The sequence below is a fragment of the Falco peregrinus genome, chromosome 2 (genome assembly GCF_023634155.1).
Source record: "Falco peregrinus isolate bFalPer1 chromosome 2, bFalPer1.pri, whole genome shotgun sequence".
Lineage (NCBI taxonomy): Eukaryota > Metazoa > Chordata > Aves > Falconiformes > Falconidae > Falco > Falco peregrinus.
The window spans coordinates 114617270-114642153 of NC_073722.1; the positions used below are offsets into that span (position 1 = coordinate 114617270).

The 24884-nt window shown below is 48.4% G+C and overlaps 1 protein-coding gene across 1 annotated transcript in view; it reads right to left on the reverse strand.

Moving 5' to 3' along the window:
• The window catches only part of SEPTIN9 (septin 9), a 144781-nt gene extending 131006 nt beyond the window's left edge, over positions 1-13775 (reverse strand). The window contains exon 1 of the mRNA XM_055797700.1: positions 13640-13775. Coding sequence (XP_055653675.1) covers positions 13640-13661 — 22 coding nt within the window. The 5' untranslated portion in view covers positions 13662-13775. The remainder of the gene's footprint in view (positions 1-13639) is intronic.
• Between the last annotated feature and the right edge of the window lie 11109 nt (positions 13776-24884).

A 24884-nucleotide genomic window follows, 5' to 3' on the forward strand; every position in this document is an offset into this window, starting at 1 on the left:
GCACAGCAGCCCCAGCCACCCTCCACAGTCAACAACAGGGACAGGCTCTGCAGCTGGTGAGTCACCTCCATCCGAGATGGAAAATAGGGTGATTCATCTGACAGCCCCTGGCTGGAGAGAGGCTGCAGGGACCAGCTCTGATTCAGAGATCATTTTATATGGCTCAACTTAGGCAAAATTAAATTCCACCTTGGTTTTTTCCTGGCCCGAGTCCTCTGTAATAGGGGATATTAGCTCTCTCCTAGCTTTAAGATCCATGTCTGAAAGACTGAAGACACTTAAAGGAATAGGAAGCACTTTGGTTATCTGCACAGTCATTAGATGAGGAGCAGGAGCCAGGATATCTGATTATGCCCCAGCCTGGCCACACAAACTGAATGAAGCAGCTTCTTTCTCTACAGCTCAGTTTCCTCAGCAATAAAGTGGCATAAGCATACATCTTTCACTGAGAAGTTCCCAGGGACACTTGGAAGGGTTTTGGAAGCACAGCAGAAAAGGCCACATTTATTCACAAAGCACATCCCCTGAGGAGCCCGAAGCTCCTCTGCAGGGCTCTGCCCTGGTGACATGAGCACAGAGTGAGGCCACCGCCAGGTAGGTCCATGCTCTAGGAGAAGGTGAGAAACAGCCATGTCCCTCTCCAGTGGGAACTGTCACCCTGATGTGCCCTAAGCTTCCTGTGTGTAAATAAAACATTGACCTCCAGGGCTCTTGGGCATCTGTGCCCATTGGTTTATTCCGTAAGAAACTGAAATGAAAAAACCCACAACTGCAGCTGAAACAGTGTTTAATCTTGCAAAGATTATGATTACATGATTTGAAAAGCAGAAGCGGCTGTTAAGCCCCCAAAGCAGCAGTCTGTACTTGGTTTATAGTCTTATTTTGCCCATCATCTACAGGTAACAGGCTCAGATGCTTCCGGGGTGCTCTGAGGGACTCTGCCAAAGCCTGAACTCCCAGCTGTGTTCTGACCTAAGGATACATCATTCGTTAACCACCAGAAATGAGAAATACAGAGGTTATAAAAGATGAAGACGATTCCAAGTAAGGATTAAATGCTAGTATGTTAGAGAATATTAAAAGTAAAATTAATCCTGATACACTGAAAATGGACAATAAACAAACAAAACACCTGAATAGAATGCAATGAGATTCAGCAAGGACCAGTGCAAAGGTGTCCCTCAAGTCAGTGGCTGCAGGAGGTTTCTATGAAAGATTTGTATCCTACGTGTGCCAGATTTATCATCATCAACTACAGAAATACCTTAGGGTGACAAGTACTCCAGGCAGATGCTTGCAGGAAGGTGGGATGGAGCTGACTACAGATGGAGGTGTGGAAGGCAGGCTGTTAAAGCCATGTAAACGAGCCTGCCAGCAGCATCCAGGCTCAGCCCCAGGACAAGCTCACTTTGTAGATGATGAGAATTAGAGCCATTCCCTTTGCAAACCTCTAACGCTGTGCACTGAATCCTCAGAGTGAAAAGCCACCAGGTGCCAGGCAGAGCAGCCCTGGCTGAAGAGTTTGCACTTAACCAGCTTGCTTATCTCTGGTTCTACCGTGCCCTTAAGTTTCCCCCCTGCATAATAAGCCGGGTCAGATCGGTTACCTTAAAAAAGCCAGAAAGCCCACGCAGGGCCAGCCCTGGAGCTAGCAGGCTGCTCCCATCAGATCTGCATGGCTGAGTGCTTCAGCCTGCGCCATCCCTGCAGCCCTACAGTGCCGAGGGGGTGGCAGAGCCTCCTGGAAACACCCAGACCATCTCCACTCAACAGAGTTGACAGGAGGTCCACCAGGCTGTGTTAATAAGCCATGATTTTGCCTTGAAACTGTGAAGTGCTGCACACGCCTGCTGCTGCTCCACGTGACAGCTAGGTATTTAGTCAGAGAGAAATGCAAGCAAAGCCACCCTGGCAAGCTTTGTGCTCTCCTAGAAATTCAAACAACGTCATCTCTAGATGGAAAGCAGGAGAGCATGGAACAGTCCTGGGCAAAGCAGCTGCCCCGGTGCTGATCCAGGCAGCCCACACAGCAGAGAGGAGGTGCTGAGGAGGAAGGAGAAATGCCACGACTCGGCGGCAGCAGCAGCGTGTCTGAGCAGCCTGCTCTCCATATGCAGTCCCAGTATTGCCATATTGAACACCAGCGGGTTTTAACACCGTGTCTTCTCCTTTTCTGACCCACTGTTCTCCATCCAGTGACACCTTTTGCAACAAACTGTGTCAATTTAAAAAGAATATGCAACTTCTGCTCTTGAAATCTTCTGACCTAAAAAATAGTGTGGTTTTCCCCTGTGGTCGTCATTTCTGCTGTCCGGCTGAGAAGAGTTAAAACCCCACATGCACTAAGGTGTGCTAAAGAAGGCGCAATTGCCACACTTAGGGGCCTGGGGTCTATGTGACAAGTTCAAAGAGAGCCCCGTGCCCTCCACCTGTGTTGTGATTGTACGAGGGAAGCTCTGAAGACAAGGCTGAAAACTGAAATTGTTAAGAAAAATTTCTTTCTGTAGTCACGTGAACTCACATCACCTCATCAGACTATTTATAACAAAAATGTAATTGTGAAACAATTCAAGGGTTATCTGTATAGCTCTTACCTCCTCAGAGGCTATCACACCTCTCTTCCAGCATCCCTCCCAGTATGCCCCAGCACAACTCCTGGCTATTCTAATCCATCCTAGCACATAACCCTCTGAAGAAATTGTTTCCTGTCTTGATGTTTTCTCTTGCATCCTTCTAAGATTTGATGCTTTCTGCTCTTCCTCCAGCAGAGCTGACCCTTTGGCCCAGAAGCACGTGGAACCTGGTTCACCTTCTGTCCCCATTCTCCCCACCTTCAGCGCCTGGTGGGAGAACGCTGCAGAAATGCTCAAAATATCTCCTGGGGTGTCTGAGGAAGAAAAACATGCAGTTCACCAGTGGAGTCGCTTCCTTCATTGCCTCACCGAGCGTGGTGGCACTGCAGGCTGTGCTGTGTGCTGGGTCTGCATCCTTCTCTCCTGCCCTTCCAGGCCTTGCTCCTGCCTCTCCACATTCCTGTACTGGTCTTCCCCCACCAGCCTCCACCAGCGTACATGCTCTGCCAGCACAGCTTCTGTTTTCCCAGCTGCTGACCCATGCTCCTGTGTACACCTGACCTGTGGGAAAACCTCCTCACCCCTGCTACGCCTCTCGGTAACAGCCTGCCCATCAGATGGAGGCATCTGGGGCACAGACATATTTCCACAGGCCTAGGAATGGGGCTCTTTACCCTGGATTTTTACCCAGGACTAAGGTCAGGTTTTGCTCCTGGCTTGCCAGGGGCTGTGTTACTGTGCCCTGGACCAATCTTCCAGGTGCTTGCTGCCCAGTGTCCAGAGCCACTAACCTTTCTTCTGTGTTACAAACTGCCAGCAGCAGCACACAAACCATCCACCACGGAACAGGAGTGGTCTGCAGAAGGGTTTAATACAGATACCCATGATAATAAGCACCCAGTACCTTGACATGTGAGGGGTCAAATCCCTTTCTGGCTTACACCCATCCCTAGGGGGCTTCCATACTTATATTCATGCCCCAAAGGCTCAGTAAAATCTGAACATTAATCCAGACACGTTACAAAACAACTTTTTACTATTCCCTCTCCACCATGGCTCAAGTACAGGGCTCTTACTTTTCCCATGATGATCTTAAAAAACTTAGCAAAGCCAAACACACAAAAAACCCCTGCAGTCAGAGACATCCTCCTCCCCTTTCCCCACCACATGCACTATCCAAAAAGCCTGGTGTGTATTTTAAACCGTGGATGCCTGATGCTGATTTCCTAGAGAGCGGCTGGTCTGTGAAGGCACACACGGAGCAGAGCAGCTCTCCCATGCAGGCAGCTTTGAAACTGCCACAAATGGATCAAACTCACAAGGGCTGAGCTCATCCTTCCCAACATCAGCTGCAGGAATCAGCTGTCAAATTATTTCACATCACTGTTGGGACGTTTATCAGACAAAAACCCACTCTGGGAAATAAATCACAGCCTTGAACTGCAGCTGCCAAGCGGGACGGGAGAGACCACCCAAGCCATGACATCCCCCAACAACCCACAGGACTGACAGCCTTTCCGTGCTCAGATGTGGGACTTGCCAACTGAAGCATCTCACTTGTCAGTACAGCAATTTGGGAAAGCGTTTACAGATGCGGATGTAGTTGAATGACAATTAACGTCGAAGGGCAATTAGCTACAGTAATGTTAGTCCTTCAGGCTGTATAAGTCCAAACTGTTCAGTAAATACTTCAACAGCTCTGAGAGTCATAAAGTGTCTGCTAAAAGAGGTCATATTAAAATAAGGCATTTGAAATCCCATGGTGGGATGTGGTGGTTTTGGTATAGCTTGGGCACAACTCAAACTCACATTTCTCAGTATTATGCCCAGCTTGATAAAACATGCTCTTAAATACATGAAGGCAGGACACCAAAGCAGAAAAAACCCTTCATGTGGCAGGCAGGGCTTCAAGAGCACGTAATAAAGGTCTGAATTTGAGGATTTCCTGGTGCTTCTAGCAACTGACCTTAGATAAAAGCAATACAGCACATGTGACTCCTTTTATCACTAGAACACTGAAAATCAGCGAGGTCAGAAACGCTTTCCAAAGCAAACCAGCGGATGAGGATTACAGCATTTCAGGATTGGACCGGCAACAACATCAACTTTCAAAGCCTCAAATTAAATTGTGTGGGCAATAAATTACATTTCATCCTCATTCCTACTGATTAATATATATATTGCTTTTAAGTTTAAAAATTAATTGAAAATCATCTTGGAAGGAAGATGGAAACTGAATATTAGAAGAGCAAAGCATCGTCGAATGCTGGTGGCTGACACCCCTGATCACAGACCAGGGCAGGCTGGCAGCTCCCCACCAGGCGGGTGGGGGGTGACACTTTCTCTTCAGCCCAGAGCCAAACCTCTCCTGCAGGCAAAACAGCCTCCAGCCTCCTTAACTCACAGCTTTGCATCAACCTCAAACTCACTCGAACAAACCCCCTGCCACCTCCCGTGGTCTAGCTTGTGCAAGTCCTTTGTCCTGACTTGTAATGCACCAAGATTTATTATTCTTCTCAGCAAATTTTATTTGTACGTGTCCAGGCACTTACAACTCAGCCACTGAGTCATTCAACAGCAGCTCTTGGCAGAAATTGCTGAGGGCATCTTGTCCTCATTTCCTTTGTTTATTCTGTCCATTATACAAAGCTATAGGCAATCCGCATTTCCCTTGATAACATCAAAACCAAAGCAAGCTTGCACCCAGGGGCTGCTCTGGAGGATCAGGACTGAAGCTTGCTCCCCAAGTATGGGCACTCAGAGTTCCCTGGGCATCACCACCACCGCAGCCTGCGAAGGGATGTGGCTCCAGATGAGCCGAGGGCACAACCGAGTGTCAGGGATCCTCTGTCCCCCCCAGCAGCTGCTTTGGGCTCAGCCCCTCAAGGCCTTGGGGAGATGCTGGGTGCTGAACTCTTCCCAAGGGGAGCTGGTTCCTCTGCAGATCATCCCCCCGTGAGTGCTCTCTCTCCCCCGGCAACTGGAGCCCGAGCTCTGTTATTCCCTCAGTCCCCAGAATAGCAATACTCCCACACCAGGAAATTATGGACTTTCTTGAGCATTACCATGACCTTTTTAATTTCCATTATGCCCTTAGCTGTCTCCTCCCCCTACACTCCTTCTCTAAACAAATCTCAGAGCTGCACAAAGTGTTTCCTGTAAATAATACTCATCTGGCATGGACAAAGGAAAAAAAAAAGGAAAAAGAAAAAGAAAAAAACCTTTTGCTGCTAGTTCCAGCCTGCAATCATCCCTCCAGTTTAATTTCTCTCTGCTCGACCTGAGAGCTTTGAAGGTAGCATGTTGTTTGAGGGAAATGGAGGGGACAGTTACGTGCTCCGGGCATCAGATTTGAGCCTGCCCTACCTGAAATTAAAAGTCAGGTCCTGGAAGTAACTTACATTGAGCTTCAGACTACTAATGCAATGACCAATGTTAAAGCTTGAGTGAGGGCTGCACGATGAGCCCCTTTCTGCCCAGCACAGCCAGCAGTTTTCACAAATGCAGCAGCACGAGACAAAAATTTTCCTTTCCCATCTCCTGGTGCCATCCCACAGTGATGCTGGCCTCTGCTCTAGAGATGTCTGAATGCCACTGAGCACTGTGAGAGGCCACTTTGTGCACGTGGCACTGGAAGTTGCCTTCCAAGCACAAAGCCAGGATTCCGTTCCAGGCTTCTGTGGCGATGGACCAAGTGCCCCGAGTGCCACCTCACAGCAGCTGCAAGAGAGGCTTTTGCAAGCCTGCACTGTCACCTAAACAATGAGTTACACAGAAGGAAGTGGTTTCCCAGGCAGCCTTGAGCACCACCTCTTAAACCCAAACCCTCTAAAGGGTGCTTTGAGTCACCCTTGTCACTAGTAAGTCTTTGCAGGCCAGTGTGGGAACGGGCTGACTCACCAGTGACTGCCACCGCTCTCCCACCGCGCGACCGCTTCAGTGTGACTGCCAGAAGGAACCAGGCACGAGCACAGCTGCTCTTCCTGAGGACACAGGGACCAAGCAGGGAGGGAAGCTGCCTGGTGTGCTGTTAAACATGCTGGCACGGCCAGTTAGCATCACCCGTAGGGACCGGTGGGTCCCATCTTCTCGTGCATGGCACCTGGGAGCTAACAAAAAGCAAGCACAGACTACACACACCTATCCGACAGGTTCAGTCTTCACAAACTGCTGCCATAAAAAGACCCCTCCTGTTCTACAGGCTTTGCCCTGGATTTGGATCTCACCTGATGCTGCAAAACCCCAGACATCTCTTGTCTAAGAGGGACAGGTTAGCCTCAAAGCCCCACTCACCATCTGCACTGCTTTTAGGAGGCGTCTCCCTGCAAGCAGGTAGTTACTCTCTGCAACAACATCTCCCTGTGCCACGTGGCACCGCTTCTTCTTGCTCACCCTGGGTGGGCATGAGACGATCAGTGTTTTGGGGAAGCAACTAATCACCTCCTTGGGCCCCACATGGCTTTCTGTTATTTTCTGCATATGTCTCTGTGTTGCAGTTTCTTATTTGGCTTTCTCCACCGGCTGGATTGTCTTGCTTCTCCAAACTATTTCCTAACAGATGTTGGGAAGTTTTGCTACCTGAAGCAAAGTTCTACCACAGCCCGCACACGCTAGCCAAGTCTGGCAACGGCAGAGCACCCAACCAAACCTGTCACACTGATCCTGCCACCCCAGCACAGTGTGGCACTGCTATAGGAGAAGTTTTTCATAACAAGATTACATCAATCATCACATGTGACGGCAGATCGCATTGACCTTTATGGCAATATATTCTGTCAGCATGCAAGTAAAATATAGCAGTCGTGCTTTTGATTGGGCATCTTATGGTCCCACCTTGTTTTTGCAGAAAGCAAGCGCAGAGGTAAGTTTGCCAGGACTGATGCCAGCTGCTGTCAACAACTCCTGATATCTGCTAAACCACAGAAACAGACTGTGAGGCCCTGAAGGCAGCTGAGAACCGTCTGTCCGAGGATCAGGGGGCTTTCATCCAACAGAGACTCCAGCAATCTGTAGCACTCCAGGAAAATTACAGGCTTTACTACCACAAGAGATGACAGGCACATTAGAAATCTAATTTTCTAAAGCATGCAACTTTTTCATTTTAAAAGTAATCGGAAGAATTGTTAAAGGTTTTTAGCTGTTAACCACACAGAGCTGGGCAATGCTCAAGAGCATGGTCTGCAACACTGACCTGCTCATATGGTTTTTGCCTCTGCCACCCACCATACACAAGTCACTGGCAAGTTTGGAGGTGGGAGGGAAGGACATGCACATTTTTACCCTGCATCCCCACAGCACTTAGGGCAATGGTACCCATTCTGTCCAGGCATCTCTAAATGTTGCTAGAGCTCAAACAACAAGCCCAGGGGAGCAGCTGGTGGGAACATCAGTGCATGCAGCAAAGGGGAAGCGGCTCAGGCAGGGACAGAGCAGGGAACAGCATCATGTGATAGATCAAGTGGTAAAAAAATATTTGAAGGGAGTTGGGGAAGAAGACTCACCAGGCAGAATGTGTGAATGTGAGCAGGCACCATGGCTGCTGTTCACTGGCTGGAAACTGTGAGTGTGAGACATGACCTAGTTGGAGATGTGGTTGTCCAAAACAGTAAGCAAGTGCTTGCCATGCAGGAACTGCATCGTGTTTGTTCTCCTTTTTCTTTGGGGGCTTAAAGCAAGGATGGTGGGCCATGGACATCTGGTATCAAGCAGCTTTCACATGGATCTGAATGATGCAGCATCATCCACGCAGCTGACCAAGGCAACGTGCAGAGCTTTCAGCATCCTGAAAATAGGATACAAAGCTCTTTGTGCACAGGTCTCCTGCTATTTGTGGATTATCAAGAAACAAGTTTGTTTCATAGTCCTTGCTATTTCCTTTTCAGTAACACAAGGCAACCCAATGCCAACACAAAAACCATGTAATGAAAAACTTCCACAGCTTCAGGCAAAGGACCGGTGCTCCTGGGGCAGTTCACCCCACTGTGGCACTGCTAGCACCACCATCCCTCCTCTTCCATCTACTCCTGGGCTCCAAAACTCTATCCTCACCCTTTTCCTTCCCCTTTATATCCCCCACACTTGCACTGACTTTACTAATGCTTCAGTTCTGCTCTGTCACTGAAGGGAAGGGAAAGAAGCCCAGGACAGGCTTCACTGCTCTGCTCGAGCACAGGGAGCTGGAAGGAGGAGAAGGCAGGGATGGGTGGCAGCAAAGAAGCCAAAACGGCATCCTCCGAGCAAGGGAGAGATACAGCCAGTTGTAAACAAACAAAACAACAACACAGCACAGAAAGTTTTGCCTCTAATAAAAGCAGACTTGCACCCCATAACCAGCATGCAAGTTGCTCCTCCACCTGGTAGCTCCTCCGGTGGTAGCTCTGTCCCACCAGGCAGTGAGGATATGGGATGTAACAGAAACCTTGGCACTTCTGGATGCAGTGGATTTTTTCTGCTCCTGCTCTTCTGCAGAAGCCGTCCTGAAGGCCAGTACTGTTCCTTACTACACCGTCTATTTGCACAAGCACTGCTCAGCCATGCCAGTGGCTGCTTTGCCTCTTCACAAAGCAGTTTGTTACTGCAAAGTGCTTTGGTCTCAACACACAGCAGCTAAAACTTATTTGCAACAGAGACACCATGGACGTGCTGCAGCACATCAGGCACAGGCAGGGCTGTTCCACAGAGTGATAACAGCTGCAAGTGGGGCAACAGGACAGTTCATTCACCCGAGCTGGCGGAGGCATTACTTGCACTGAATTCATGTTTTGAGCAATAGGTTTGAACAGCCACAGACGGAGGATCCAGGTTCTTGTGGTTGATTGCAAATCCTCAGTACAATCGTTTATTATTTTTTGATGATATCTTGTTGGCCCAGCAATGCAGGTTTGGGGTGTAAGAGCTAGCTGTGCATTTGAGCTGAAAAAAAGGGCTTGTTTATTTTTATATATTTCAAAACAAACTATTAAGAATCTCTGTTCAAAATGACAACCTAAAATTAAATTAATGTTTTTGTTGGATCCAAGCAATATTTTTTCCTTGATACTGCTGTTTGGCCAGTGAACTTAAAAAAATAATAAAATTTATCAGCCTGAACAACTCTGTTCATTTTTCCACTGCTGAAACACCGAAAATGCCACTTAAATGACAGGAGACAGGGTCTGGTGTTCAGGAGAGAACAATCAGCTCTGCAAACATCAGGTCATCTCTGCCCCACCCAGCAACTTTTATGACGGTGAGGTTAAAAGCCATTGAGGGAATCACACCGGACCCATCGTGTGCAGTATCAGCCTGAAAAAGATTCAGCCTCAATTTTTCCAGACCATCCCAGAAAACCGGCTGCAGCCAGAGATGTACCGAGGCCCTCGCAACCACCAGTGCTCATCCAGCCACAGCCCTTCATGCTTATTTAGGGGTGGCCAAGTCTACCCACCACTTCTTCACTGCGCTTTGACAAACTGTCATTTACCTCCAGGCGAGTGCTTGCTGCCGTGCATGTCCCTGTGCTATCACAGCTGCACGCCGCAGCGCTTGCTCACCATCAGAGAGAGCTCACTTGCTTTTCTTCCTCACTGGCTGCACATACCAGAGCATGAAGAGGGAGCCCTGTGGCAGGGTACAAACCTGACTTGCCCCCCTAACACCTACAAACTGCTGCTGCGTTGGCCCAGAGCTGCAGGTATGCAGTATCTGCAGGACACTGCGTGGTGCTGGCACCAAGGCAGACCATGGGGCTGGGGCAGGAGGGGATCCTGGGACACTATAAACCAACCCATCTGAGAAAGGGGCTCTCTTCTCAGAGCATCCCTGTCCAGATAATGCCAACAGCTCCAGTTTGACTTATGTTCTGTTGCCCATGTTTTGCAGGCAATCATTTTGTAAGTCACGATACAGGGAAAAAAATACTCTCAAATCCTAATGCAACAACTAGATCACAGCTCTGACTGTTACTCCTGCAGTTTTTCCTATAGCCTTAGCTCATATCTGAGGAGTTATTTCCCCTAAGTGCCTAAGCAATAAATTAGAAGTCCACAATTTAGGTAAGGGTGGGTCACGCATCACCACTACGGGTAATTCTGGAGGTACTGTAATTAGAGCAATCCTTATTTCAGTGCATGCCAGCATCTTACATAAACCTGAAACTGCAAACAGTCCTTGGCCAAAACAATTTGCACCATCCTTGAAAATACCTGTAAATCCTTGTGCCGTTCATCACGAATCCTGTCTATTGCTTCTTTGGCAATGCCATTGTGCTTGAGTAATGGAAAATGAGAATCAAAAAATCCTTTAAAAAAATAGTATTCCAGGACAAGTAAAACATCTCAGAAAAAAACTCTCCTTGCCTTAAGCATCTGAAATAATAGACATCCCTAAAGCAAACATGTAAGAGCTGGATTCAATAGCGGTTATTGCTCATTTTTAACATGCTGTGTAAAATCCCCTTTTCACCCTCTCCCCTCCTTCTACCACTGCTGCCAGGAAGTTCCAGGAAAAAAGCGCTACTGGGCCGAGCCACACGTGCCCGCGGCTATGGCACAAAGGTCTGAGCCTCTCACTGCTGCTAAGAGGCAAAGCATCCAAAGGCAAACTCTTAATCCCAGCCACACCTACATGGCATGTGCTCAAAAGTCATAGCAGATGGGTAATGATTTCCCCTGAAGTGCTGCAGAAGAGGTAAATCTTGCCCAGGGTGGGGAGCAGCCTGCTAAAGGAGCACACTGCAGCAGTGCTGCCGGGTTGACAGAGGAGGATGGAGCGGGAGCTTCAGCCCTGTGAAGTCACGTGAGATCCTCCAGCTGGGTTCAGTGGGACCGGGTCCACAGAGCAGGTCCAGAATATACTGGAGAGGAGCAAACAAGGCCAGCGAGGGATTCTCACTAACCTCAAAAAGTGTTTAGAAGATGCTTATTCTTTCCTTTTGTCATGATTTTTAGGAGTTTCTCAGCCAGGCACTGTGTTTCCAGCCTGTCAGGGGTTGTCAGCAACGTGCTTGGGAAGCACAGTGTTTGCAGCTGAGAAGTCACTTTGTCACCTCACCAGTTTCTCTGGCAGTAGGAAGCTCAGAGGCTCCGCAGCACTCTCTACATCTTACTCATGTCTTGAGAAGCAATCTGGATTCCCAGTGAAATTCCCCAAAGTAAGTCACCGTCACTGTTTCCCAATCTGTAAAACCACCAGATTTATGGGACAAGGCGGGCTGGCTCTGCCCTGCGCAGAGGTGGCAGCTCTCCAAAGGCGGCCCCCCCAGCATGGTGGGTGATTCATCCAGTGCCTTTCTGCCCGATGAATCAGCAAGAGGCAAGGCCCGGGCACAGCACGGCCAGGAGCTGCAAGGACGAAAGCGAAGCCTTTGCAACACAAACGAGAGCTGTGCTCAGAAGAGCTGCCCATGCTTTTTTTAAGAATAGTGAGGGTCATAGTGCAATTATCCTGTTGCTTCAGTGTCATGTATCCTGGCTAGTGTAATTCTTCTGTTCTTTCCCCTTAAATAGCTGCACTGTACCAAGGGAAGTCTCAAAGCAAACAGTGTTTCCAAAATACAACCGCAGTCCCTTTTGAATTAAAGGTACTGACCAGATGTCAACCGACCTCAGCTGCAGCACCAAGAGAAGATGGATTTGGACACTGACCAGAGGCATATCAGTCACGTCAGGGGCTTTGCAGCACTGCAGCTCCACTCCAGTGCACTCAGCCCAAAGCAAGCAAAGCAGTTAAGGACCACTTGGCCTCACCAGCAAGAAGTCATAATATCAGGTCGCACAGTACTGACAGCTTTGTCTTACAACAGCCGGCTATCTCCAGACCTGTCCTTGCACAGCTCCTGTCTGCTCCAGGGCTGCTTTAGCCACCCTCTGCCCCTCAGGAGGCCTGTACAAATAACAGGCTTCCCTACGCACAATGCACAACCATTAAGACCCACTTTAATCCATTACAATGTGCTAATAATCATGCTTAGGCTTTCTCAGGTTCCCGGCATACAGACTCTAATAAAACCTCCCTGGCAGTCCATTTAGCAACACTAATGTGAGAAGAGAAATGTGCAAGAGAGAAATGTTACTAATTAATTTTAACAATAAACAGGCAGCAGCATGACACAGGGAATTTTCCGAGTGAAGACAAACCCCCAGCTCCTGTGGCTTATGAGCTCAGGCAGAGTCCAGTTGGCCATATGGCTTGGGTGACTCGAAGCATGGCAGCTGCCACCAGCACCCTATGGTGCAGCCAGACCCATGACTTAGGACCTTAGGAGGAGGTCAGCATGATGATACCGCATCCTCACAGCAACGAGAGCAGAATGGGGCTTACGGAGCACGGGGTCATGGGCTGGTAGCTGGAGCTGAGCAGAAATCAGCTGCAGAGCAAAGTCCTGCACCTGGAGGAGCTGCCAGAGGCACCTGAGCTTTACAGGGTGAGCAATGGACATTTTGTAGGAGACGTGTCTGCTCCATCATGCACCAGCCACTTCTTGGGGCTGCTGGCAGGATTGCACAGAAAGCACAGAGAAATGCCATCAGTCATGGTTACGTGCTCCCTCCCGTGTTAGCTGGGGAGGCAGGAGCCTGTGTGAGCCCGTGAGAGCAGAGTGCACAAAGCCCTCGCTCCATGAGGCAACACTGGAAAAGCCAGGATGGGAAGCAGGGAGAGGACAAAGTCCCACAGCATTAGAGGATCCAGCTTTTCCACCCCTGATTTGGAAACCCCTCCAGCCCTGATGGCAGCTGGTATCACACAGAATGCCACCATCCTGATTTAATTTCCAGCTGCTGCTCATCTGAGCACTGGAGCTCACCCCGCGCTGGCACAGGTGCCTTCTGAATAACGCTCTGTGCCACCAACACAGAGTTTTGCCTGGAAAAAGCTGCCTCCCTGGATTTGTTTTGCTTTTTAAGCCTTTTCCTCTGATCAACAGTGTTTGTTTACACACAGTGAAACAGCTGCTCACTCAGCTACAGAGCCGCTTGGAGGGAGAAGAGCATGTGCAAGTTGTACTTGCAGGGGCTTTTTCTTTCCCTAATACAGAGCAAAGGGAGAGAGGCGAGAGGAGAGAGGCAGGGAGGTGGCCACTTGCTCACCTGAATACGAGGACTTCTTCATGATGTCACTCCAAGCTGTGACATAGGAGCGGAGCGAGGCGTTGGGGTGCACGGTCCCTGGGGTGCCGCAGGCACGATCCCTTTGTTGGCGTGGGCAGGGACGAGGAGGGGACGCGTGCCCCGCCACTGCATCCACACGCGTGGCGCCAGCCCGGGGCAGCCCAGTGCTCCAATTAATTAGCACACACCTTTCCTAATCTCGCACACAGTTATGGGCTGTTCCACCTCTCCTGGTGCTGGCAGGGGTAAAGCAGGGCTCAGCCTCCCAGGCAGCTGCACGTTATCCCCTCGGAAAACAAATGGTCCCTGGGGATTACTCCTGCCAACTCCCAGCCCTGGAAATCCCAGGGTATTTATTTAGCCAGTGCAGCAAAGGGAAGGGAGGGAATTTCACGCCTCCAGCCCGGCGCACCCCATGCCTTTGACTCAGCCCTGTGCTGCCAGCGGCTCAGGTCAGCGCTGCTCTCAGGTCAGGCAGTTTTTAGTTCAAAGTGCATTACCGGCCCATCAGCACCCTGCAGTGGAAACACCTCTTTCCTCTTCAAACACGGAAAGGACTCATTCAAGGCTGTAAATTGAGCACAGTGCTTACGCAAGGTTATGACATGGGGAGAGCTACGTGTGAGCGGTTACTCACTGCTGGGGGGGGATGCAGAAAGCCACGTACCCCATAACCAGCTTTCCAAAGCACTGGGATCCGGCAGCTCCCCCGGGTTACTGGGGAAAAGGAGGCTCCATTTTGCTATTCCTTATGTTGCCCAGCACGTGGGTCTGCTGAGAGAGCAGACATGCTCCTGATCACTCCTTTGTGAAATGCAAGTTGGACAATTAGTTACACAAATGCAATAAGCTGGGGGCATTATGAACACAGACAGGAAGAAAGAGCAAATTAAGACAGCTATGACTGAAGGCACAGAGAAGCACAGGAGCCTGAGCTACTGGAGGAAGGACTGGGCTGACCACTGGGAAGATTTCCACAGCCTGCTGGGATGAGTCACCTGCACGAAGACAAGTCCCATCCCCACAAGACAACTCCACCAGCTCAAGGCATGGTTTCAGCAGGACGGGCTTTCTGTTCAGGTTCAGACTTTTCCACAGAAGGAGAAAAACTCTCTTACCCCCCAGCCCTAACCCTGGCATTTCTCAGGGACGCAGGAAGAGTAGATGAGCTGGATTAAGATGATGTGGTCCCATCAGTATTTGTTACCATTTCTCAGCCACAGATTATTGCCTCTGTAACAGGTATGAAAAAAAGGCTCGTCTGAGCCTCTCTCAGGCTTTAGCACAGAATTTGAAGAGCTAGCTGAAGTCCCTGGGGGATTCAGTATGAGCAGCCAGACTTCGCACTGGAACAGCTCAGGAACACTCACATGTTTCCAGGTTCATGGCAGCAACAGTTCTACCCGCTGCTGCATGACTGCGCTGCATTACTGTCATGCTGCAGTCACCTGCAGGGAGATGTTAGCCAAAAACTCTGTCATCAAGCAAACTTCTGAACGACCAAAGCTTTGTTGCTTAAGTAAACATACACCTAAGCCCATAGTAACAATATGTTACTCTTTCCACAGGTGCTTTTGAAATCATTAGTCACAATTTATGGAGGAGAAACAATAACACAATGACTCGCCCTACCTTGCACACCAAGTAAGGGCAAAGCCAGGAGCAGAACCCGCTCCCGAGCACTAATGCCCCCTCTGCTCCTACCTGCATCTCTCTGATGATGGCAACTACTTTTAATACTGAACACTCACAGGGATACACTTTACAGAAGATCAAAAGGCAGCTTTCTGTTCTTCTCATGCACGGGTATATGTGCATGTGCACATGCGTGTGATTAGCTGCACGGTTCCGCATGTGTGCATCACTGTGTGTGCAAAGCGTGCCTGCGCCATTGCAGGGCTGCTCGTCAGCAGCGTTTTTGGAGCCGTGGCTGGGGTACAGCCATCTGATCAGCTTGACTGCACAAATACAAACAGCAAATTGTGGCGCGGGCTTTCTACCGCAGGGCCAAACAAACACGATGAGACAGAAAAGGGCTGAAGGGATTTTTTTCTGAAATACTGTCTGACAAAGAATCCTTTTCTTTGGCTGCCCAGCCTCAGAATTACCAGGAGAATCAGTCGCTTGGCTCAGAAGGGCAGGTTAATGTTTAATACAATGCAGAGCCCACGAGCTTCAAATAGGTAAGTCATTTATAGCTTCCCCCCCCCCCCCCCCTTTCGTAAGATTAGTGAGGGAACTTATTGTTCCTGAAAGTGAGGGATTCAGGCTGCTGGCTCAGCCCGGCTGCAGCACAGGCAGGCACCGTGTGAGCCTCATGCACCCACCCTGCCAAAACAGCTCGGATGTGACCTGGTCAGTTCTGGACGTCCCCTCTGCCAAACACATCCCACCTTGGCACTCCTATTCCAGTGCGGTGCTGGCAGAGGTGCAGAGCTGGCTTCTTCTCAGAGAGGCTGCATCAACCTCACCTGTCTCCATCTTGCAATACCCAGCTCCACGCACACAGTAGGGATCTTATTCAAGGGATGAGCGTGGGCAGGCTCCTGTGAACTACTGAGGCTGCAGATGCTGCACTTCCTGCAACAGCTGCTGAGCCTGACCCAGCTGTGCTGCCCTCAGCAGCTGGTTCTTCATGGCTTAGTCTGCAACACATGCATTACAGGTCCATGGCAGGCATGAAAGGCATTTTCTGCAAGTGGTATGTGCTGCCGCTCCCCCAGCAGCATCCTCCAGGCAAGCACGTTCCCCAGCATGTGGGGGTCCTCCACTGAGATATGCAATCTCCCAAACCAAACATAATACAGCGATCAGAGGAGTGAGAGACAAGCACTGCCAGCTATCTACGGTGGGCTGGGAGACAGAGGCCCAGGAAAGGATCAAGATGAGGGAGAGACTGGCAGAGGTAACAGCACAAAGTAACGCATACAGTAGTGAAGAATAACTTCTAGAAATAAGGAAAAGCTGAGCCCCCATGGAAAAAGCCTACAATCTCATGGACTAGCATGATGCTCACATTAGGGTATGCTGAGCTGTGTAATTGCATCTCTCCAACCGACTCATTCAATCTCTCAGACCAAGTTTCTTGTGTTGCAAAAGGGGAGGAAGGTAGAGTTTTCCCAGGGAGAGGTGCCGGGAGGCTGCGTGTTACTCAGCGCTGTCCTGGGCCTTGAAGACATTGCCTGGTGGCATAAGTTGCTGTTACAGGACAGCAGGGCTCCCCGGGTGACCAGCAAGAAGGATAAGCGGGAAATCACACTCCAAAGACCTGCCGGCAAGCATCAGAGCAGGCCTGAGCCTCCTCTTTGGGGAACAGCATCTCTGATTTAGAAGCAGGAACTCAGGTGTCAGGGCTATAAACTGCCCACGTCTCCCTCTCCACCTCTGTTTTACATATGATCTTCCAAGCTCTTTTTGCCTGACCAATTGCTATTTGTAGCTGCGAGGCTGGAGAGATGACGGAATGTTTTCCACCGCATTCTGCCCCAGCAGCCGGTCCTGCCCAGCACTGGGAGGCAGCTGCCAAACTGGGTAGCAGGTGAGCAGTGGTACTGCACCCCGGCCAGAGACATGGCTGCAAAAGCCCTGCAGAACTCAGCTGGAGGAGCCCCCGGACTCAAAGGAAAGGAAGCAGGAGGGGAAGGAGACCAACAGAAGATGAGACCTCGTGGCTGTTGGCCATGCAAGGGCCAAAACTGCCCAGAGCCTGCAATCGCCCTGGCAGGTGTGAAGGGTGGGTTTTGACACTGCTGCATGTACAACGGGCCTGACTCACACTGCGTTACTTTGGTAAATCCAACAGCTCGGATGCACCCAGTCAGCAGGAAAGGACCAGGCAGCTCAGCCAGCCCACTGAACCCATCCACTGCAGCTGGAAGAGCCACGTGCCAGCGGGCTGGCTGCTGGCAGCCCAGCTCAAGGCAAAGTTCAGTCCATGCTCTGTGCCCCTTGCAGTGCACAATTCCTGGGTTTGGTGCCCAGGGCAGCAAGATGCTTGTGGGAAAGGACAAGAGCTGATCAGCTAGCACGGGGCACTTGTGGCACTGGCAGAATCTGCCCTCCTTTCCACCACCTTCTTGAGGAAACTAAAATATTATGGCACCTCTGATCTTTATCTTTCTCTTTCCCCTGCAGCCCCAATGGAGTGCTCACTCACATAATGTGCTGGCTGTAGCACAGTTAGTTAATCCTTACAATGCCCTGGTTACTTAAGTTCATCATTATGCTCATTTAGTCATAAAAAAAAATATAATTAAAGACAGATTTTTTTTATTTTTAATGGCTCTGAAAAAGGGTTGCCCAAACTGGGATTAAAACTCAGGGCTGTCTAACTTGCTGCTACCTAACTTTACAGCTGCAGGAATGTTGGGTCTGGCAGCTCTGAGCTGAGCAGAGTCTGCCTTATAAAAACATACCTGTCCATATCTTGGAGAGGGAGATAGAAATCAGTTTGATGATCAAAGTTGCTGATAGCAATCCTGGGTAACACAGGCTTAGGAGAGAACAGCATGCAGAGGTCTGGAGGACTGGTCGGCAATGACCTGGAAATGCTTCCTCCAGTACTTGGGGATAATTTGGCAGAAGTCACATCCAAGGAGCCTCCAAGCCCTGACTTTGTCAGTAGACACATAAATCCTGTGGCTGCTCCAGTGCAGCAGCCTGGATTTCAAGCCTGCAATGAGGAAATAAGGGACAGGTTTATGAAATGCATTTGCGGTGACCTGTTATTCATGAGCAACAAAACCGCTGAATCATGGAGATGGGGCAGTCAGACATGCATGAGAAGAGTTCGGGTCCACATGGATGGAGAATCTCCTACGTAAATTATGGCTGAGATCTCAGTTAAATCCATGTAACTTAGCAAATGACCAAGGCCCATCTACCTGTCCTCAGTGTCACTGGGGACTGTGTGTTCATTGATGAGACCTTGTTTACCCAAACGCACACGCAAACCCGCTTGCCAAACCCAGGAAGACTAAATGCAAAGAAGAGCAGTGACATAAGCCATCACCACAGCTAAGACTTGCAGTACTCCAATTCTGAGCCACTTACTCTTGCCAGTGGTCAGGATTTAATGCAGCTCTCCCCTTCTCCACAGTAGGAAAACACAGATGTTCAGCCTCTCAGCATCAATTCACAATGCTCAGATACAGGAGGCAACGCAGCTGTGTTATCCAAAGCTTCATACATTAACTCTGCTTTTTCCAGGGACCGATTCATTCTGTTAGGACACAGCACAGCTAGCAACAGCCAGCCTCTCTCTGTGGCCTTAACTGCATATAGTTAAGAGGTAAATAGTTTAGCTGTGTGTTTCCTAACTCCTTTCCCTGCGATTCCATCGGACAATGAAGCACCAAAGACCCACAGCACTACAGTATCGTCATATATGGTCTGACGGTCATGCTGTTCTCTTCTTTGGGTTGATGGTTATGGTGAGGAAGCAAATGACTTAATGAAGCAATTACTCATATCAAATCAGCAGGTTTTGTTCTTTTCTTCTGCCTTAATTATGAGGAACCAGGAAGAATGTCCAATTACTCAAGGGAGAATTTCATTACCAAACAAGATAACATCTGCTCAACCACAAGGTACATCAGATGGCCATTTTCATAGAACAGCCTCTCCCATGGTTAAGGAAGGGAGTACTTAAACCTGAAATTAAAGCTGAAGAGTGTGTGGACAGACAGTAAAATAAAAATTAAAGGCAGTAGTCAATGTCCATTCAATAGAAGGAAAATCCCTGAATGTGGGAGAATTTGAATGGAAGGTCATAGGAGTTTTTAATTTTGAATAGCCCCAGACTCTGCAAACAAAACTCTTAAAGGTGCTTCATGAGCTGTCTCATGTGAATACACCCCTTAAGAATCATTGTAAAAACCTTGGGCTGCTTTTAGAAATGCCAGCTGAGCACTTCTGAAACTAGCTGCAAGTTTGAAAAACAAAACCAGGCCGAAGTCAACCTCTCAAACCCCTCAAAGCTTAATCTGTTTTTTACAAATATACAACCCTGGTTTATGGCTTTTATGGTCCAAGTTTTAGTTGAAAATACACCCCTGGGGAGGGAAAAAAAGGTGGAATGGAGGTAGAGTGCTGGAGCTCTGAAAAGCCAGGCTTACCAGCCCTGCTGCGCTGGAGGGAGGCACAGAAGATGGGGGGCTAAACTGCTGCAGGGGAGAGGGACCACACAGCACCTATTCTGCTCCCCCCTTCAGCAGCTGCCACCGATCTGGCTGCAGACCTGAGCACGTGCCAAGCAAACAGCCAGGCATGATTGTTCTGCTGCTGTTCTAACTGCTTATGTTTAGACACATCCATGGGTACCTCGGAAACAGTACAGTCATGCTCAAAGCGGTGCTTAACTGCCTGCCGTGAGTTCTAAACCCATCCCTGAACACAACTCCCAGCCCTGCAAGTGTGATTCAGAGCATATTCTTAAATGCATGAACTTACATGTTAGCTTCCCCTATTTCTGAGCGTGTTAAGAGGCAGAGAGTGCCCCTTCCCCCCAACAGCTCTTAATGGAAAGGCAGATCCAGATGCAGAGGGGGCTCTGCCTGTCGCTTGGAGGGAAGGCACTGGACTAGAGCCATGGGGCCTGCTAGAACTGGAAAAGGGGAGCAAGGAACTGGAAAAAAGAATCAACAACAATAAAAGAGCCCACAGAAAATGTGGATAAAGGAAAACCACAGAAGGATCAACAAGAGTCTGCCTATAATCACTACCAAAGCAATTACAGAATTAGGGAAGATTTATAACAGACTGAAGAGCTGGATACTTGGCATGTGAAATGGAAAAGCTGTAAGGAGGGAATTCTGTATGCTGGCACCGGGCTCAGGAGCCACAACTGATGCAGCCTCAGCAGTTCTGTCCTATACAGAGCAAACCGAGCAGCATTTGGATGTCTTTTCTTGTACCTCTCAGCTTGCAGCTATAATTTGGTCCAGCCATCGATTCCAAGTTTTAAAAACCAAAACAAACACAATTTATTTATGCAGAATGTTGAAAAAATATGAGGAGTGATTAATAATAGCCACTGTTTCCTTAATGCTATAACACAGCACAGCTTCTAGCCAGCACTGGCAGCTCTTCTGGGGCAAATTACTACTATCCAACTTTACAGGTGGGGAAACTGAGACACAAAAGGGCTACAGAAAGCAGCCAGTTTAACCCACATCTAGAGTTATAGTCCAGGACTGTTATTATATATATAATCCTCAGTATTCCTGGAAACCAGTGCAGGTTTATCTGTGATATACTGTCACGCAACATTAGCCATCACTTAGGTCTCTGCCTCGCTAAGAACATAGTTCCACTGTCATTTTCTCTTTCCTTCCACTGGCACAGCTTCATTTCTCATTGTCCTTTATCTTCCAGCAATATCACTTACTGCAGAATTTAAAAGGGTGATTTTGCCATCAACTAGCAGCAACTAAAATACCTGCACAAAACTTCAGGCAATGGGCAGACCAGCCTTTCAAAAACAATACACTATCAGCTCATAGATGAACAAGCCCTAAGCCTAGAAGTCCAAGATTTCCAAATTAGTTGGATACAAATACTTTTGGAAAGCTCCAGAAAAGCCCAGGGAATTTTGCCATTGACAGCAAAAGGAGCAAATCTAACAGACAGAGGAGCTGCAACATGTGGTGTCTTTAAAAGGTAAAAATCTGCTTCATCCAAAGCTCAGTGGTGCCAGTAATGAAGCAACCAAGGCTGCCTTCATGCCCAGCTCAAACTGATCAATCAAAATGAATCACCACTTGAGAGAGACAAGCAAAGAGGTAATTTAAACACTGAAACAAGCCTGCTGCAGTTCAGCAGGTAACAGCATGATCAGGCTAACGTACCCACCTCAAAGAGGGACTTAAAAACAGGCTTTGCAGGGCGGGCGGAAGGAGCACGTCTCAGCGCCACCGTTAGCAAGAGGCTTGTCCTGCCCAGCTCCTCCAGGTGCCCACAACAGGCACACACACAGTGTCCCAGTCTTACTGCTGGTGAAGCACCTTAGAGCCTGAATGTGTATTTTCACCGTACGTGTTTCTTGAAACTATCACAAGCTTTACAAAGTGTGGCAGTTTTTTAGCACCGACACATGGTGCAGGCAGTTCCTGTAATGACAGCAAAGCAAATACAGTCACACTAGGCAAAGCTGCCCTTCTGCGGGAGGAAGGGGCAAGGGTAGCATTAAGGGCAACTAAGAAAACAGAGCAGGAGTTTGATTCCAGTCCTGTACAAACTGACAGGAAGCACAAAATTATGTGGGGAAACAACTGCCCGAGAACAACAGAGGACTCTGGTCTTGTCGCAGCCCAGACCCTCAGCCCTGCCAAAACAAGCCAGGCAGCATCAGAGGCTCCTGACCGCTGTCAGTGTTTCAGTGTTTTTTTGGGCTTTAAAGAGTCAGCTAGGGCTCTAGCTAGAGCATGAATGGTTTCCTAATAGAAGTGATTTCAGAGTCTGGAGCAGTTTCAGGAGGAGCTTGCTGAGCTGGCTGGTGCCAGGAACTATGTGAATGTAGCAGCAAGGAATGCTTTCTCCCTCCTCATCCCCCCGCGCCTCTCAGCTGCTCCCGAGACAAGGCTGCGCTGAACGAATCGGAAAAAATCGGTTGTCATCCAGAAACCCCAGGGGGGATCTGGCCTCCATTTCCACCCAGGCTGCGGAGGGAAACTGCAGAGTAGCTGGAGAAATGGTCACCTGCTGGCAGGGTCGTGGCTCGAGCAAACCCTCATCTCACCCGTGGCCAAAGGAAAACAGCTCTGCTCCAAGGAGGAGGAAAAACCAGGAACTATAAAGGGGATATTGTATAAGCCCTAGTGCAAAAGCCTTCCTGCTGTTGTTACATTTTAATAACTCATATTTCCGAGAGGAGCAGGGCTGAGCACTGCCTGCCGTGACTGTGAACAATGGCACCAGCCAGACCCCGCAGAGGTTTCTCATTCATTGCTCGCCCAGCGAGCTCCCAGGCTGGCCCGCAGCCCCGCTCTCCTCCCAGGCTCCGCAGTCTGGCACAGCCGCTGCCTTCATGCAATTGTTTCCTTGCCTGATGGATTAATTTTCACCCAGGCTCTCATCACTGTCTTGCCCTCTCGTGGCTGGCCCATAGATCAGACGCTCCCCCACAGATGGATGCACTCACAGGGTCCCTGGTTAGACTTTGTGGTCACTGTCCACAACAGAGTAAAAGCCTGAATCTATTCACCTTTGCAGCCAGTATTGCACGCAGTTGCTTTTCCAACGAGGTCATTCTTTGTGTATTGAAGACAACTACAAAGGTTACTTTTCTGCCTTCACTTTTCTTTCCCTATTAAAAGCACAGAAAGTAACTAGAGATGCGTTTGCCTGGCACCACACATTAGCCATCACCTTTCTGAACAGGGTACATCTGAATTCTGAGGATAAACCCCTTCTTGGTATGGAGAAAAGTAACTGCTCAGAGATGCAGCTTCAGGATACCTCACGTTACAATATTTATTAGTTGATCTGAGCCCTGCTGGATTCAGTTCTCCTTTCCCCCACTTCAGGCAATTCATGAGTAGCAAGAGAAAACCCAAAGCAAATCTGTTAGGTAAATAATACTTTCTGAAACATTCATCAAATTCTGATCTCAGCACGATATATCTACAGATATATGCGATAGCAAATGCTGCAAGTCTTACTTGTGCTGGTTGTTCTTTCTGGCCATGAGTTTTCCCCAAGGAGTCAGACCTAAGGTTGTTCACTCTGACCTGAAATACAGACTTTTCTGCAAAAATTTTTAGCAGTCACCAGATGGAGCTATACCTGATGATATTTCCATTTCTGTAACATTCAGATCATGAAGAAATACAGGAAAATCAGAAGTGTGTTGCATATCTTGACAGAGATTGAGCACAAATCCGTCCGATCACTGTTGACAAATCTCTGAACAGAGCAGTTCTCAAGCCCCTACTTCCAAGCTATGCACAAGCAAAAGACTACATGGTATAAACACATTGCTTTTTTCCATTAAAGCCAAAGCATTTTTAGAATAATTATTACCAGCAGCATATGACCAGTGCCTCACAGCTCACCATTCTGATTCAAGCATTAAAGGCCATTAATACCCATGTCCTTCCAGCAATATGGTAGTAATCCATTCCTATCAGTTTTCAAGGAGCAAATTTGTCTTGCTGCTGAGCTATGCCCATTTCATTGACATTTCAACTTATCTAACCACAAAAGCAGCTTGATCAATGACAAGTAACACTGTTTATACAATTAACATTTCTGGAAGAGTATATCTCTTCCAAGAAGCCATGAGCACTTGCGAACCTCTCTTTTTACAGAGAGGAAGAAAGCTAATGCAAAAGCAGTGCATGTGCCTGCCAGTTATAATTGAAATCATTTTAATAATTCATGCCTCATTACCTTGCCACATGGCAGTTCAAAGACCATCTTCTAATCCTTTAACCCTTTTCTCCTGTGTCCTTTGGTTTGGTTTCTTAGTTTAATCAGTGAAGAAACAAAATGGAGAACCCTCATCAGCACTTGCCCATGGGAACAAAACCCAAGGGGAGCTGCTGAGTCTAAGATCTTAATCCCCTTCCTCCTGCCCTCCTGGTTTTACTGATTTGATCTATCACCATCAGCTGAAACAGCAAAGAAACTAGTAAACTGTCCCAAACCATTGGCTGAAGCTGGAATTGCTTTATGGTGTGTCTACATACTGTACCACTGAGGGCAAGGGGGTCTCTTGTTATTTATCAGCTTTATACAGCCAGTTAAGAATTGCTGGAAGCTGCAGATTTCACACTGTATCCTTTATCCTGGGCTAGTTCTTAGGCTTTTTCCAGCTCTGAATTGTCCTCTGCATAGTCAGTCCCACAGCTGTGCCCTTTCTTATTAGGCAGAATTAAACTCTGTAAATCACAGGAACAGAATATTATATTTTTTTAAATGATTTTGAAGCCTTCTTGTTGCCTCCTTAGCCAGTTAGGGATATAATATCTGATATCTGTTTACTATTTCTGTACTACATGGGGAGATTGCAAACAAGAAAGTAAGGTGTAAAATTATTTATGGCTGCAAGTATGGTCCTGTTCACTTATGAAAAGGAAACAACCTTGTAAAAACACATTCATTTTAAACCAGCTTATATTTACACAGAGGAGGTGTCCCTTGTTCAGAAGTTTAACTTACGTGTATGAGGGAGACCAAACCATATATACGCAAACATGCATCAACATGTGCAAAGTAATAGCAC